The sequence below is a fragment of the Anser anser genome (assembly GCF_964211835.1).
Source record: "Anser anser genome assembly, chromosome: 7".
NCBI lineage: Eukaryota > Metazoa > Chordata > Aves > Anseriformes > Anatidae > Anser > Anser anser.
Genome location: NC_139727.1, coordinates 9,043,481 through 9,061,274, shown reverse-complemented (window position 1 = coordinate 9,061,274; position 17,794 = coordinate 9,043,481). Strand labels below are relative to the sequence as shown.

Genomic DNA, 17,794 nt, shown 5'->3' with positions numbered 1-17,794 from the left:
TGCTTTATTCAGAAAACCTCTGAGTAATAGGAAACTGTAGCAACTGCACTGTAGACCCTGTTGAACCCTTACCTTACTCAACAGTGCAGAGACAAATCCTTCCTCTCTCAGTGGGATTTTCCAGGTCTTGGGTGGAGGCATACAGATAATTATCAAGGACAAGACAGGTGCAGATGGAGGATGAGGTGCAGACAAAAGCTCTGTCCTTCTGAACCACAGAAATACACTTTATTTGCTGTTATACCAGAGCAGAGGAATTTCCTTTCAAGTCTGACAATCAAGCTTTGTACTATAGCCTCCTAAATCTATGTGATACAATAAACTCATATAGCATTTGTCACACACAACTGGAAATCTAAAATGTTCAGGCCTGAAAGTTTCCTTGCACAGATAATAATCATGAATTAAACCCTAGAAGTTCAGGAGTTTTCATGTGGACTGAGGGACCTTTTTGTGCTGTGCCTGTTTAGGTGGAGTCCAGGCACAGAAGCCCAATATTTGTATTTGTTTCATTCCTCAGCATCTCAGCAGGCTACCACTTCCTGGCTGGGCTTCCCAGTGTTCCCACTAGCGCCCATTTTCCAGACTCTACACGGCCATCTTCTCTTCACTGCAGCAACAGGTCCTCCCTTAAACTGTGCATCAACATGCTCCAGCAACACCCATACGCCAACCAAAACATCTACAGCCAAGCAGGTGGCTTTCAGATCTGTCCCTGTGGATAACTAGATTGCATTCATTGCCATGCCAGGGAAGAAACTCCTCTGCTTCCGTGGAGAGAAGGCAGGCAGCTGGAGGTCAGGGATGGCACAACTTCCAAGCCTCCTGGCCCACCGTTCCACGGTCTACCTCCAACACTTGCCAGCATCTTTTCTTACAACAACATATCAGGGTCTGAACAATACCAACTATTGTCACTATTGTGCTACTATGGTCTCTAACATCCATCTATGCTCCCAACACACTGTTTAGCAGGGATAGTCGTGGACTGGTCTGATGCTTTGATATCAGCGCAAAGGCTACTTTATTCACAGCCATTCTTTTACTTGGCTGGAGAAAAAAAAATGAAAAGAAAAGAAAAAAAACTTGTAGGAGTTGTCAGCCAAAGGAAATTAGTGTTTTCTCTGCTGTGGAGTCTAATTGGTTTTTCCTCTACTGACAGCTCTTCAAGCTAAATTTAGGGAGCCAGGGAAATTAGACTGAATGTTATTTGGCTGACACTAAAGCCCACTTCCCACACGCATATAATGACCAAAGAAAAGGGCTCTCTTAATTCACTTTGCGCTGCAAGACTACAGATGTGAGTAAACAGCAAGTCCATGATGTAAAAGGTAACCTACTCAAGATGTATAGTAGCTGTGTGACCAACAGTAGCTTTAGAGACCAACATTGCTCATAACAAATAAAGTAAACTAAGTCTCAGTGCACTAGCAAGACAGAGCTGAAATTAATTTCCATAAATGAAATCAATCAATTTACACTCTGCTGTCACAATTTGTCCTATTACTTATCTGCTCACATTGTTTTAGAGTCAGCATGTAGCTTTGCCAGCTCTGACAACTCACCCCATGTTTGACAATATGTGTTGAAATCAACGCATCCTAGAACTGTGCATCTAAGGAAAAAGATGTACTTTGTTTAAACCAGCAAGCTTCCTGACCTCATTTACAAAGAAAAATCTGAGGATGCGACCCAAATACAAACTGTTGTTCATGCAGGAAGCAAATTTTTAGGTACATTGCTCACTATTTTTGAGCATAGCACATTTGCTGCTATTCCTGCAAGTCTGACTAGTAAATATGCATGCTAGCTTTCCCATACCTACCTTGCATAAGGAATTAGGGTATCTGGGAGCTCAGACTCAGCATTAGCCTATAAAGCTAGCACGACAAACAGACTTATTCCGTAAGCACTGTGTCAGTTAAATTATCAGGAATGTAAAAAAAAAGTCCATACTTGTACACAAATTTACAACAACATTTTGATTCAACATTCAAAGTGAATTTTATTCCTAGTCTACAGCCCTCACAACAGGAATAAGTTTAGCAGAATGCAACTAAGCAGCTTTTCATACTATGGGTCATCTCTTCAGCACGTATGTTCTCCCCGACTGCACTTGTCTGGCTTTCTTCCGACTTATCTCACTGATCTGTTTCAGGTTATCCTAGGATAAACATATTCTTCCTCTTATCCGTTTTCAGGCAGGGTTCTGCAGCCATTCTTCCTCAAGACTCCACAGGGCACAGCATCAGCCATAGCCCAGTAGGATCTCTCCACAGGTGCACAGCATCAGCTGTAGACCAGTAGAGTCTGCTTTCAATCCTCATCTCCCTTGCACCAGCCCCCCCATCCTTCCTGCATTCCCTCCTTGGTGGAATTCAACTATCCCAAAACTTTTTTTTTTCCAGAAATAACGGTTGGATTTTTTCCTGTTAATCTCCATTTCGCAATCAATCATCATTTTTCTCACCAATAATATATCGAATTTGTGTTACCATAGGCTTACAGCTTTGTACTTCAGTCACTGTGCTGTGAAATTCTATACTTCAACCATGTAATTCCCAACCAAATCATGCAACATTCCTTCCTCTCCTTTAACTGTTGACATTTTCAGGTTCTTCACTTATGTTTTACTCAAGTTAAAAACTATGCTCAGGTTCTCCATTTAAGTGGTAATGATGAATGCAATCCATTAAAGTCCGTTCCCACATCAACACACTCTTTTTAAATCTCTCAGACACATAATGAAGTTATCTTTCACCACTCAGGGCAGTCAGGTTGTTAGTAAAACTTGAGCTCAGAAGAGAAGTCCACCCATCTGTTCTCCAATATCTGCTCTGAATATGCCTGGAAACAAGCCTGACACCAAAGGCCAGAGGAGAACTAAGCTTTCTGGACAGACTGCAGGCCAAACAGCAGATGAACAATAGGAAGCCCCACAGAAATAAATGCTGAGCGGTGGTAATCGACAGCTGAGAGTCTGAAGAATAGCCCAAGGCCAGCTGACGCACATATTGTAGACATACCAACACCATAGTAAACTCCCTCCAATACTTCCTGCTACTATCCCCTCGCAATGCTCTTCCGCTAAGGGATTGGTGTTTAAGCATTAAAAACCCAACACTCAGTGTCCAGCTATGGCCACAAGATGCTGACCTATTTGTGTTTGTTATTTCTTTTTTCCACTTTACTGCTAGGTGTTCCTATTATTTTTCAACTCGTTTTTTGACCACAGTACTTAAAAATAAAAAACCACAGATATAACGCTGAGTCAAAGAATGTATTTGTAGCTGTCCTGGCTAATCAATCACAATTAGAGAATTTCTAGACATGGATTAGAGAAAATTTTTTTAGATCCTTCGCAATTAATAGAGAACACTAACGTAAGTACTAGCTGAACAGGCTTAAATTCCTGTTTTCATCATCCTTTCACCCTGCAGCTCAAACTAAACAGTAAACATCTCCTTAAAAACCTGCTGCACTCTCATTCTTCTGAATAGTAAAATGTTCAGAGGTGCATACCACACGATCATAGACAATGAACAGTGCTCTAAAGAGTTCAGGGTTGGTAAATGCAAACCAGAAAGGCTGCAAAAGCAACGGGCAAAGGCAAGTTTTTGTGGACAATATGAATAGTAACTTTCCTTTATTTTCAATTTCTTGATAATAGGTATTTTTTAAATCATTCTTAGGAACTGTAGGTATTTGACCATTAACATTGAGTATATACACCAATAGTCCAGACCAGGTAAAAAGAATATCAAACAAAATAACGAAAAATAATAATAATGGGGAGAACATGTCCCTTTTCAGATTTAAATCAAAAAGAAACATTGGCTTCTTTCAGACATTCAAGGCATATGCTTAACCCAAATACTTGCACTTAATAAAACTAATCTGTATCTTCAGAGATTTCAGTCAAGGCTTGTCAACTTTACAAACAAAACAAAACTGGTTGGAAAGGATCTGGATTTCTTACTGTTAGGGGTGATCAGAATGATATATTTTAATTTCCAGTTCATGTCAGAGCTCCAGCTTTCTAGAATAACTTATACTAGTCATCCATTCCTACTCCTTTCCTTCTTGCAGAGGATTGCTGAGGGATGCAGGGACAAGATGTGAAGGCTATGTATGCCTACGTGACCATCAACTATAGGACCACCCTGGCTCAATTAACTTAGAGCAGTCTCAGGTATCATTCCAAATGACATTTAGCTTTCAACCCCATGCTGCTGACACACAAACATGATCATGCCTTAAACTCAACTCAGCTTAATTAAGCCAAGGGCATTCCATCAAGAGAACTGCAATTTAACATGCTGTCTCGTGCTCTCAAAAATAATTCAAAATACTTCTTCCCCCTTTTCTTCAACCTATGCTAATTTTACTACAGCAATTGTGTCTACAAAGCAGAAGTCATTTTCTATCCACAGACATTTTCTTTCAAGTAACTTCCATTCAGAAACTTTAAATAAATAAATAAAACACCACCACCACACAAAAACCTACGTCAAAGGAATTCTTAAGATTTACTTCTATTGCAAAATCTTTATGGCTATGGACCTGAGTAATCTAAAATACTTTATGCAGACAAACAAGAGTAAAAAAAACCAGGTGAGGAGTTGTTCAAAATTATATTACACCTATGATATTGGTTTTAAATTCTCTCCCCAGCTCCTTTTTAATCTAATGATTTTTCCCCTACATCTCATCACCCTTTCGTGCAGAGACAGAGACAGAAAACATATCTTCCAACATGGCTGTGTCTTTTCATAGAGAGATGGATAAAAACGTACCTTATGAGACAATCTTCTTGCCATGGATTTAAAAGTCTAAAGAGATGGAGGATCTGTTCTTCCGGTACTTTACTTTTTACCACTGGAGAAATTAAAAAAAAAAAAAACAAAACTGAAATTAAATTGCATCTTTCTTCTCCTTGACCCTCCTTTCCTTGCTAGGGCCACTGGAGTCAGAAGCAGCAGGTTTTGCTTCCTTCAGTTACAGCAAAACTGTTATAATGATAGAGCTGCTTTACTTTCTTGGGGACAAGTGTGAATATTTGACCTTATATGCTTTATTTGCTGTTAAACACACTTACCAGCCCTTCAATATTTCTTCATCTCCAACTTATCAAGTAAACATAATACAACATAGCTAGAGAAGGAGACCTGAAGCCCTACTTCCATCGCTACTAATTCTTCTACTTGGCATGCAGACACATTTGTTATTGTAGGGTTACATGGGAGATTTTGTATCTCCCATGGACCAGGTGTTACTTTGTTTCAGGAAAGAACATCAAAAAATACTGTGAGAAAACTGAGGTTTATAGCTACATGTTTTTGCAGGTAGCCACATAACGAAAAAATAACTACGAATGCAGTGAATTTTTTCATTTTTCATTTTCTTATTAAATTGCTAGAAAGACAACACCTATTTCCTAGCATTATGACTTGAAATTTTAGTTTCTTCAGGACTCCTCTTGTGCCTTCTGGATGCTCTTGACCTGCAGAACTCTAGCAGTTTTTCAACATGGACTCTTATCCCTTAGCTGTTACATAGGATGTGATTTTAATTAACCATAGAGACTTGTGCTCCCTGCCAGAGCGATACAGTGCGTTTTCAGAAAACCAAAAGCATGAGAAGGCCAAATAACCACTTCAAGGTTGTGTTTTTTTTTCCTCTCTCAACCCAGAGCTACTTCACGTAACTCATCACCAGTCTATATTCCGGCAGCTAAAGTATAAGCGAATTTAAAATAAAGATGTTAATGAATTTAAGTGTAAATTAAACCAGCTGAAAACTCCAACTAAAAAAATCCCTGAAGAGTTGACTGCTTATAGTTGAGGATATGGCAAGGAAAGGATAAGTACCATAGTCTTTTACTTTTCTTTAATCATCTACTACCAGGAGATATTACACAGAGCTAAATGGACTTCTGCTGTAAAAATCACTACGTCTTTATGTTACAGAAAAAAAGAAAAACAACAAAAACAACAAAAAACATTTAGTTATAGCTTTGAATAATAATCAAAGTGTGCAGAAGAATCTTCTAAAATATTATGAAGATAAGCAGCAGAAGAACAAGCTTAGCTTCTGAAATTACTAAAGTTGTAAAGGAGACACACAAGGCCAGGCATTCAAGGGGAGTAAGTTGTTTCAAGTCCTCTGAAACAAATTGGTGCACACTGACTTTACCCTGCTTGTGATCCAAACAGTGATAAATACTGGATAACAATTGCAGGATAGGGTCTATGTTTCCTCTAGGGGAGAAAAAAAAAAAACCAAAAAACTATAAAATAGAAAATAGCTCGTACACACATGAAAGGCTATAAAATGAGAAAAACAGGTAAGGCATTACATTTTTAGGGGATAGTTATCAATGAAAAATATACAAAGATGTGTGGGACGCCTCACTTCTTGAGGACTTTATTAGTCAAAAATTGCGTTGGGAATTGACTCAGCAGTGTTTCAGCAGATCTAAAGAGCTCACATTTCATGGCTCCTTCCCCATGGCAGAAGCCAGATAAAATCTGCTGGACGCAGTGTGTTTCCTGCATTATTGTTTCTGCTCTCAGTGATCAAAAAGCCAATTCCCACTGCAAAAGTGTGGTTCCTACACCTCTACTCAGTAGTTTATGCTCAGATTTGTGTGTGAATTAATCTAGCCCTTCAGCTCACTGGAGGGAAAAAAAAAAGGGGGGCTTTTGTACTTGAATCTTGAGAAGTTCTGGCCCTGCAGGTAACCAGTGAGAACAGAAGATTGGAGCATTCCAGAGCAGAGCTCGACTGCATTTCATTCGTACGGCCAACTCCTAAAGTTGATCAACAATATTCTGATGAAAACCGCTGATTCAAGTGAACGAAGAGATTCCCCGATACACATTCATTGTGCTGAAGGCCTCCTCAGCACGCAGGCGGCAGGCGCTCCCGGGGCCTACCAGCTGGCCGGCCCGCCTGGCTTCCACCCAGCTCGCCACCAGCCGGCCGGGCTGCCGGCCAGCCCCGGCTGCCAGCTGGGGAAGGAGCAGATTTGCAAAAACTGAAACAAATTGTTCTCTTTCGCCTCAAGTTCCGCGGCGTCGACATTCTGTTCCAGCATGGGATGAAACGAAATGTCAACAGCCCAGAATTTTCTACAAAACAGAAAAGCCGTTTTCTGGCCAACTTTCATCACGAGCTTTGTGCGCGCCGTTGTTGCCTCTCCACCGGACGGCTGTGTCTTACAGCATCTGCCTCCTAACTCCACTTGCAAAAGCATCGACTTAAAGGCAATGAGTATCGAGGAATCTGTCCCACACTGATTAAATTAAATGAGTTTTGAGAAATAACATACAACATGAGAAAATTCAGAGTGTCTGAGGGCTTATTATTTTAAGACTATTGCTGTTAAATACTGCCTTCTGCAAGACATATAAAAATAGCTCTTTAGTCAGCTGGGTGATTCTGCTGCTTATGGTACGGTTTTCACAACACAATAGACAAACCAGATGGGTTATTTTTCAAGGACTTTGTCCGTCATCATGCATATGGTGTTTCTCTGCTAATCTGTTCCCTGGAGAAATAACAAAGCACCTGGATTTCTAACTACCACTATCCCATCCTAATGGGTGACCAGTAACATATACAGTTCACTGCTATTTGTAAAACAACCTCCTCCAATTTAAGAGATTCAGACGCCTTTTCATTTTTCTAAATATCTTAACTCTATTAGAAATGTAGTTGCAAATATAATTATTGCTCTAATTAGACAAGTACTAGAAGGTAAATGCATTCTCTCATGCTAATGTGTTCTGGGTCTTGGTAAGGATGAAGTCATACAGTTCAGGAGATCATTCTCATGGGCTCCTAATTTATTCCATATTGCACTATCAGCAATTGTAGCTATCTACCCACTCCCACTAGATCTAGTTTAAGATAAAAGCTGATTCAACTGTCAGGTTACTCAGGTGATTTTTTTTTGGGGGGGGGGGGGGGGGGAGGGAGGGGAGAGGGAAGAAAATTTCTACCTACATGTACCTTCATTCAGAAAATCGTAGCAGCAGAACCTTACATAAATGGAAATCAACATTCAACACCCAGTTTTTAATCAGGTCATATGCAATCATCCTTGTAAATCTATTCTAGGAGTTTTCAAAGGGCAACAAATCCAAAGTCATCTACTTTTTTTTAAAAAAAAAAAAAGGAACACTGATCTATCAGTTTTATGCCTCTGTTGCCCTTAGCACACAACTTTGAAAAGGCCATAAAAAGACAAACTAGTTACCTTCAATTACAATACCTTTCCAAGAGATATCAAATACCTACAGCCTCAGTTTCTTACTCAGAATAACAACTATGGAACAACTTCCTCATGTTTCTTCTCCATATGGATTTTTAACCTGATGAATGCAGTCATTTTTCTGAAGATGGCATCTTTAAAGCACAAAAATCTAAATTTGTGACTCTTCATAAATAACTGCTTTTAATTAAGCCAAAAGACTTTTTTTCTTCTCAAGGACAATAACACTTAATAGTCTTCTACTTTCCCTCCCCTTAATTCCTCCTTTCTTCCAAACAACTCAAGACACTTCTGGTTCCTCTGTAGAAGTCAGTTCCTGTAGGTACTAAATTCACACATTCTAACTTAACATATATATCTATCTTACATTAGTAGGCACGTTAGGGAGAGAGAAGACAGTGAACCTATCAAACAACAAAAAATGATGAATTATTAATCCTATGCAACTACTGAAGGATTTCTAAGCCAAGGCTCATGAATCATCTTTTTCAGTGAAATAGTTTGTGAAGTAGAAATGCTATTTTACTGCAGTTTTGATAACATTTTACATTATATTCTACCATAAATTAACTGCTTCAGCCATCAGTTTTCCAGCATAATTTCTTACATTCATTTCAACCACTTCATGTCCTTTTTTGTTTCCAGGAAGTAGTTGGAGAAATCTTCAGACTGAAAGGGCAGAAGATTGATTTAGAGCTAATCAATAAAACAAATGGTAACAAATTGTCAGATCTGGATGTTATGCCCTAGAGTGTATAAGAAAATAAAAAATGAATAATCAAATCATTAACTGTAAGGTACAGAATGCCCTTTAAATCAGCTGCAGAGTTAATAGATTGGAAAGCAGCAAGAGTGGCAAAAACAGTTACACAATGTAGGAAATTAAAGTACAGAAGTCTGATCTCTGCACAGGTAAATTGTGGGATTGCAGTAAAGCACATATTTGTGTAGTAATTTTAATAAAACAGGAGAGATTCTATATGACAGTTGCTCAATCTCTCTCTAAACTTTTTTAAGGATCTGGCAAGAAGGTGAATGAAGAAGATGCTGTTAACCATGCCTTTTGTTTTCTACAAACCTTTCAATAAGGTTATCATTGAAGCTATCTTTGGATGTGAGAGGTTATCTGGTGAAGCCTGAAGGGCAGAATAAAGACTGCTTTCATAATAGAAAGCCGCAGTTATTAGAGGTTACCTTTTCTGGAACCTGTGTCATTCAATATATTCATCAGCAATCTTATGGAAATAACCGAATAGTTACAAAATAGTTACAGAGTGCTTAGAGACTCAATTAAAAGCAACAGAAAAAAAAAAATATCTTCAAATTCATGGAAGAAAAGGCCATAAAAATATATTAAACGCACTGACGTAAATAGTAGATTTGTTTTTAAAGCCCAAGGTTGCCAGTAACAAATGGACAAGTACGTTACTTTATCTGCTTTGCTCTTGCATTCTTTTAATGCCTGCTACTGCCCACTATCAGTGAGTAGATATACAGCTAGTTGAACTGCAAGTGCTATTATTTTTATAAAAAGACACTTTGAAATGACAGATTTGACTTGAGTTCTCTATTTCTCTCCTCCCCCCTCAAACTCTACCACAGTTACTATACGTTAATTTATTTTTCCAGATAGTTTCTCTTTGCTGTTTATGCCTGCACAAGAGCTATGTGCTGTATGAGAAGTAGACCAAAGTTTTGCCACATGCTTTTGGGTGAAATGAGTTATTTAATGAGCACATTTAGACCTGAATAATTCAGAAGATGAGCTTATAGTCAGCTGAAGTCACAGAAAAGAAAAAAAAAAGTATTATTTTTATACTGGCTCAACAGTTTCCCATCCCTTTCTGTTTAGAAACCCTGAGTCAGCACCTGGAGTACCTGGGGCTCTGTGGAGATGACACAGAAGCTGAAGACCAGATCCTTGAAAGTCTAAATGGGATTCTCCTGGCTCTTACTGAAGATAGCTAAGTATCACTCTTGATCACTTTTTAACTGTTTACACAATGTGGAAGTATTCACTAGAGCTCTTCATCTAGTGTGATAACCTGTATTAGAAGAGGCTGCTGCTGAAGCTATAGATCTCCCCAATCTGTTTCATGATTTTCCTTTCCTTCTGCCTACTCTCAAACCTACCTGTGACCAGATAAAGTTACTGATCCCTAAAACACCTCAAGCTACAAAGAAATTCCAAATTTAATATTCTACTTATTACAAACTCCTACGATTAAAAGTGGAGTGACCCTACCAGAACATAGGTTAAAAAAAAAAAAACTGATTACTGTGAAACACTTAGCTCAGATATAGGTATGGACCACATTAACCTCTAGAACTCATTTCAAGGATTAATTAGCAATTAAGGTACATTTGTAAGTAATAGATCTGGAAGAAAAATATTAAATCACTCTAATCACTCAAATTACTAATCTCAATGGTACAACAGGCATCTTAAACAAGAAAATCCATTATTTGTGTCATATAAAAAGCTGTAATGGGCTTAAAATGCAGTGAATTTGTTACTGAACATATTTAAGTTTATATCTAGTTATTCTACAATATAGCATGGTAATCATTATGTAGACGACCAAAAATGACTTCTAGAAGTAATTTTCATACGAATAAGCACAAAGACTAAAGTTCCTGAAATACCGATGATTTATTCAAATACCAATTCAAATAATCCAATAAATTAGAGCAAAAAAGAAGTTCCTAGGTATTTACAGATTTTATTCTATTTGACCGTCCTGTTAACACCAGTCTCATCTCAACAACTGTTTATACTTTTCTTACCTCATCATGCTTTCCACTCTGACACATCACCACCTCTCTACTAGTGCTGTTTCCCAGGGCTGTACAAACAGATGTTGCCAACCTATTCCGCTCAAAAGCCCCTTCAATTTCTCACAGACATCTTATTTGCAGAGGCAAACTAAGTATCTGAGGGGACAGCAATCAGGCCTGTCAAGAGCCGATTACTTGTTAATTGAGAACTGTTTATTCTTCACTGAGGGAGCCTATTTTTCTTGCGCGGTAGCTCTCCCTCCTTCAGCGGCCATAGTGATCTGGCCGTGCTGGTACAGCAGCGTGCTTCACACATGACATCTGAACAAACCCCTTTGAGCCCACAGAAAATAAGAGTTAAAAAAATCTGAAGAATAAGGCAATCATGGCTCTAACCATTTAAGAGGTTTCAGATCACAAGATCTGATTTTTCACACGCTTTCACGAATTGTCAGCCTTTCCTCATTAACCAGACCTCCTGATCTGGACTCAGAGAGGTCTTCAGTGGTATCCAAGGACTGCTCTTTACTAGAGATCTAGAGCTCTAAACAAGCCATACATACTACTTGTTTGCAAATAGCTTACAAGACCACACTTGTAGTTACGACAAATGCTTGCAATAGTATTCAGCATATTTTTTATGCAAACAGACATCACTGCAGATGCACTCAGTGTTCCAGGCCAGGAAGAGCACAGCATCCAGCTTCAGCAATTAAGTACGTCAGCAATGTTCTGAGGAAATCTGCCTATACCAAATGAGTCTTTGTTTTAGTACTAAATAAAGTAGAGAAGATACCATGCTATACATCTTGACAGTTACAGTTATGTCATCTTTCACATACAAAGCCAGAACACAATCTCCCTTTTGCAAATATTAGTCTGAATTCTTATAAAGGCTTAGCTCTAAGAAAGCTTGTTATTAACCTTTTACCAAATTGCTGTGGAATGATGCTGTAATGACATTTCCGCATTATAGAACTGGTTTATGTAACCACATAAGAAGAAACTATGTATCTAGAAAACATATACTCAAGCACCCTTTACCTTTTAAACACAGAAAAATCAATAGGTGAATAGAAAATTCAATGGTCTCCAGGGGATAGCCAGACAAAAGCAAATTAATGGAATGATCTACCTCTCAAAACTGCATCGGTGTGTCTGGGTTGCATAACACAGACACATTGTATGGCTAGTAGTAGTCAAAGCACAGTAATGTGTACAGAAATGGCTAGCACTGGAGTTTTATACAATGAATTACTGTTTATTGTAGGTTTTCTACAATAATACAACTTGGCCCATTTCTAAATAGAAGAATGTCACTTTGACCTAGGAAATAAAGATGTCTGCTTTGAAAGAGAAACAGGTTAGATGGGATCCTCTGGTTGGTTATTCCCTTTGTTACCTACAGTATCAGAGATATTCTAATTCTTATACCAAGAAAGTCAATCAGTCATTTCATGACAGTAAAATGTGCAGCCTTACAGTAAATAGTCTCACACACAGATACCGACATCAAGGAAACAGACTTTTAGTTTTATTTTAATTGTCTAGGGTCTGAGCTAAGACATCCACCAGCCAGACAGGAATTTTAAAAGTAGTTCCTAATCTCCTTATGAGAAAGTCTTTCTCTAAGGTCTCTGCGTGTTCTCCTGAGATCACATAAACCTGCATTTATTTGAATGCCCTGGCAGATGGTGACTTACTACTTTAAGGACAATTACACGTGCTTTTAATGTAAAAAGTCTGAGAGAATGGACTGTTCCAATTGCTGGTCTAATAAAAGATATTGTGCCTACCTACAAAATTAATGGCTAGGCAATACATCAGGAATAGCATCTTAATCCGCAACTTCCCATGCCTTACGCAAGTATCTTTTTATAGTCAGAGATGAAAATGTTTTCCTCTTTGCTTTGCCACCTGTGCTTCAATTCAGCATGAAGCAGAATAATCAGCTGGATAGACACTCGCTGCAATTTAAGCAGATGAGCATTCACGTATATTTAGATTGAGACGGACTTAAGTACCCTGTTAAGTCAGCAACTTGGATCCCAAAGACAGCCACTCAGAACTCTAGGAAACAAAGTACCATGTAAATAAACAGTTGCAAACCTATTGCAGGTGTTGTTAACATTCCTGTCATTACAGAGCAGAGATCCTTCAGCCTACTCAGAGAGAGTGGGATCTTCCTAACTTTGGCAAAAATCCTGAAAGGCAACCCACGATGTGCAGTGAAAGCAGCCCAGGTGCTTTCAGAGATAGCCAGGAATGGTATGTTGCACTTCAGTATATACAGCGTTACTACAAGGCATATTACAGCACCTTAGCTGTGTTTCCACTGCTTAGTTTTGTTTCATGGCTACCAGTTATTGGTCTTGCAATTGCAATCATTTTATTTTAACATGACAAAAGACACAACAGTCCCTCTCCTTTACCTATGCAGATGAAATGAAGAAGCCGTGTATTGAAGCAGATTTGGTTCTGACTTTGATACCTTTGCTGGAAAGCACAGACCAAGAAATGCTGCTTCATGCTGGGCGGGCTATTGGCCGTATCTGTTATGATAACCGTAAGTATCTACTTAAAAGAACTCATTTTTTTTTTTTGTGCAAGACATTATTTTAGAAGGCGTTATTATGAATTATAGGCTACATTTTATTCCATGAGACCTGAGCACACTATGCACTTCAAGCTCCTGTTACTCATACAGTATACACAGCTCACAGATGCCAGTCTGAACGCATCCCAAACACATCCTAAACTGAGTTTCCCCCTATATTTTTGACTTCAAGGTGATACAACTTCGTCAGACCAGAGGCTGAATACTTTCGGTCTTCAACCAAAGAGTAGCAAAGCTTCATATATACCTTAAACAGCTTAGCAGAACTACCTTGGGGCCAAATCCCAAGGGGCTTTGACTTCTCCCAAGTGTTTATAAAGCAACAGCTTTGTTTTTTTTAAGTGTGTCAGGAAAAAACACTTTAAAAAGACAGATATTATCTAGTTCTTCATTAAAGACCATTCTTTGCATATAGAAGATCTCTGTGCTCCAAAGATTTCCATAAAGCCAGTATACCAGCTTGCCTGCTGGTCTCAAAAATTATGCCCATTTCACTTAATTGCCTCAACAGATTATTATTTTTTTTTAATCCTTAATTCCCAGACTGACCAAAGTATTTACGGCATCCTGGAGTTAATATGTAGCTTTTCACCCAGTATCTACTATCAATCTACGTTCTCTTATTTTTCTAGTGTGAACCCATGTAGATTTGTCTAGAAAACCATGGGTTTGCCTCCCTGCATTGTTGCTATGAAATCCAAGCATGATAGGCAAAAAATCTGTATCTGGTATAGATTCTACTGCCCCCCTGCAAATTAGATCAGTGATTCCCTGATTGAATTACAATTCCATATCCTACAATAGCACCCAGACGCTTTTCCTGGTAACTGTCATACATGCTGCCACCTGAGTTGCAGTCTGGCTCTCAGCAAGACACTTTTGAAAGCAGTCATTGTACCGGTAAGCGACCACCACTGACCAACTTCGTATCTCAGTTCTTGGCATTCTCAAAATCATTGTAGATATTAAGCCTTCATTCACTGCAAACCAAACTACAAAAAGAAGAAAACAGTTATCCGTTTTCTCAGTAATTCTGCAGAGACAACTGTACTTATATATTAGAACTATGAACAAATTCATTTCAACTTACCGTACTTCACTGACTTCCCTTGAGCTACAGTGATTTATGCTTGTCTGAGGACTTTGCTCAGCCTATAAAAATGCCAAAGATACATTGAATTCAAGCACTCCAAGGTTCCCTACATTCAGAGCAATTAAAAAAAAAAAAAGATACTCCTAGATCAACTTTAAAGCCGCCCCACTTTCTCAGTATTATCTTATAACAGCCTGGGTATTGTAAAGCATCTTGTTTCACAAAGGTGGTGTTTTTTTTTCTCTTCAAAAAATAATCATTACCAACATGCAAAGAACAGGTATGTGGACATTTGCTACACAGTTCAGAATACTGGTGATCCCCAAAAGCTGAGTCATCACTAGACTGTGCCTTATCATAGGTTCGAGTCCCTTACATATCCCTGCCCTTTAGGCAGAAAGAAGCCATGGGATAATACAGCTCAGGTTCCTGCTCCCCAAGAGAAATAAGCCAGTGTATATTTCTCACTCAATTTTCAGATAGTTATGAAGTGATGCAGTCCATCAGAATTCGCACTAAAAGGTGTGCTACTAGTCAATATGCTCATTCAATTGCCCTGATCTATTTATTTTTCACAGTGGCCTAATTACTCAGGTCAAATTAAAACCAGGAGGTCTAGCAGAGCTGTTCTGAATCTGCATTTTCCATGCACACACATGCCTGAACCCATGATATGAATGCTGTATGAAATGTAACGGTGTAAAAACAAACTAGATTACCTTGCTGCAAAGCATCTCAGTTGGACCTTCTTTACTGATTTAATTGGCCCCTATTTAATCACCTTTAACTTCTGTGCATGCTGTTACCAGGTGATCTTCAGGAAGAGCTGGTGAAGGTAGGAGTAATCTCATCACTAGTCCGAATATTGACTGATTATGCAGAGAGCGAACCACTTGTCCACGTTGACCTATTGGCCTTATGCAATCTTGCAGACCTTGGTAAGTAAATGCTTTTGTATCTTGCAGGAAAATGTCAACTTCACACTGTCACTGCCTTTCCATTTACATGCAGAATGCCCACAGCTGTGGTAGGTGCTTTTTGCTTGCTATTTCCCCTTACTGGTACATAGCAAGGAACTGGCCACAGCACCCATGTTGGAAAAGTTACTACTCTGTCCTGGAGCATCACCAATTATTATTTAATAATTATTGAAATAATTAAGTTTCAACAGACTGTTTTTGATCCAGAAGAAGGTATAGATGGCATAACTTCATCTACTGTAAACTGATACAGTTTCAACTAATTCAGATACAGTACATAAAAATACTGTTAAAAGTTCTATTTAGTAATTAAATTTATAAACCTTAATGAATCAGTTTCCATTTTCATTTACACAATTTTCAAGCAAAGGCATCTCCATCAATTTAAACTATATTTGCAGAACCTTACATAAGCCTTAAGTAGTGATGGAGGAATAAGATCAAACAAAAGAAGTTACCACGCTTTGTATATGTTCTGTCTCTACACTATAATTTAATTACCTCCTGCCTTTAGGGGGAGAGGCAAGGAAAGGGGTATGTCACACCGTCTTCTAGCCAGGCCTTCCCTTTATAAATCTCTTACAATACTTAATACCATATTAAAATGTGCTCTATGTCTAAGAACAGTAAGCTTAAAAATATTTGATCTTTGTTATCATCATCTTGCAGATGGTTAGGATCCCAGTGAGATTAGAACTATCTAATCTAATCAAAGCAGAAAATATACTGCTACAGCAAACAGGCATGTGGCAGATGCCGATTTGATAAATGAAATAATCATACTGCAGATGGATTTATAAGAGTAATTTATAAGGAATTAAGCCAGGATTAATTTCACAGCTATTACAAATTCATGGCTACAGGAATGAAACAAAAAAACAGCATTAAAACAATGAAAGTAGTAAAGACAGGGAGTAATAAAAGGGATGGAATAGAGTTTTGCTGTCACAGTGCTGTTCAAAGGGATAAATAAATATAAAATATTTATATATGTATTTATAAATAAAACAGGAAAGGCTTTCAAAATCGAAGTAACATCTATTCACTTCTGATTATATGAAGATACGCTTTTAACATTTTATCAAATACAGAACCATTCAAAATCCTGACTTTATCATATACACAGATACAGCTAAGGAAGCTCTAAGCAAGACAAAGGTTGCTGAACAGCTGGTGAAACAACTGAGAAGAGCAGAGAACCATGAAAGGTTAGAAATCATCTTTGAGGTCCTACAAGCACTTGCAGAAAACGGTAAGGCTCCTTTTGACTTGAGGGAAAGAGGGGAGAAAGGAATACCAGTGCTTAGCTTAAGCTCCAGGTTCTGCATTTGCTGGGGGATCCTACTAATGGAAATTAGTAATCCCTTCAATGGAAATAAACCACAAGAACATATGAAATCCCAGCCTGATTAAGGCTTGGAAGCTTAATAGGTGAGACAGCAAAGCCAGGCAGGAGAGAATAGCCTTCCACTCTATTTTGGTAGAATATAACTTTGCAACAGAATACCAGAGTAAAAAAAAGATTGAAGTCTTTTCTTTTTGTATTAAAAAATCGACAACCAAATACAGAAGGTATCTACTGGAAGCAGCAGTGTAACAAGCACTGACAAAAATCCATCTAGAATATCTAGATACCTGATGAAAACTCGTAACTGGCTTTGCTCATCCTGCCTGTGGTTTCATCCTAGCACCAGGATGTCCAATAAAACAAAAAAATGATCACACCTGGAAAGAGACTGACCTAAATTCAAAGATTTAGCTTCCTGGCTTGAAACTCTTCAAATATGACCCAAGAAACTTCTAGTGTGCTTTTGTGTTCTTTACAGATGCTCTAAAAGTTCAGTTGGTGGAAGCAGGTGTGCAAGAGGTGCTGTCTGACATCCTACTGAGGCTTCAGGGCAATTCACAAGCTGAAGATACGTGCATTGTGAAGGCTGCATCAGATCTCATTGTCTCTCTGCTTCTTGGAGGTAAAATAAAGAAATATTGACGGTCCAGATACATACAGAAATGTCAAGAAGTCCCCTTGGAAGAAGAGTTGTCATCTG

At 38.4% G+C, this 17,794-nt stretch overlaps 2 protein-coding genes across 5 annotated transcripts in view; one reads left to right on the top strand and one right to left on the bottom strand.

Annotated features, from left to right (window-relative positions):
• Positions 1-17,794, top strand: part of LOC310902375 (rap1 GTPase-GDP dissociation stimulator 1-like) — a 48,501-nt gene that overhangs the window by 16,211 nt on the left and 14,496 nt on the right. Inside the window, exons 2-7 of the mRNA XM_083843848.1 lie at positions 10,131-10,241; positions 13,202-13,324; positions 13,497-13,622; positions 15,576-15,704; positions 16,873-16,998; positions 17,573-17,716. Coding sequence (XP_083699974.1) covers positions 10,131-10,241; positions 13,202-13,324; positions 13,497-13,622; positions 15,576-15,704; positions 16,873-16,998; positions 17,573-17,716 — 759 coding nt within the window. The remainder of the gene's footprint in view (positions 1-10,130; positions 10,242-13,201; positions 13,325-13,496; positions 13,623-15,575; positions 15,705-16,872; positions 16,999-17,572; positions 17,717-17,794) is intronic.
• SH2D4B (SH2 domain containing 4B) overlaps positions 1-17,794 on the bottom strand; it is a 119,803-nt gene that overhangs the window by 91,285 nt on the left and 10,724 nt on the right. For 3 of the 4 annotated variants that reach the window (XM_083843860.1, XM_083843859.1, XM_083843858.1), the window contains one exon: positions 4,797-4,878. The exons of the other annotated variant lie outside the window; for it this stretch is intronic. The gene's annotated coding sequence lies outside the window, so the exon portion shown is untranslated. The remainder of the gene's footprint in view (positions 1-4,796; positions 4,879-17,794) is intronic. 4 annotated transcript variants of the gene reach the window in all.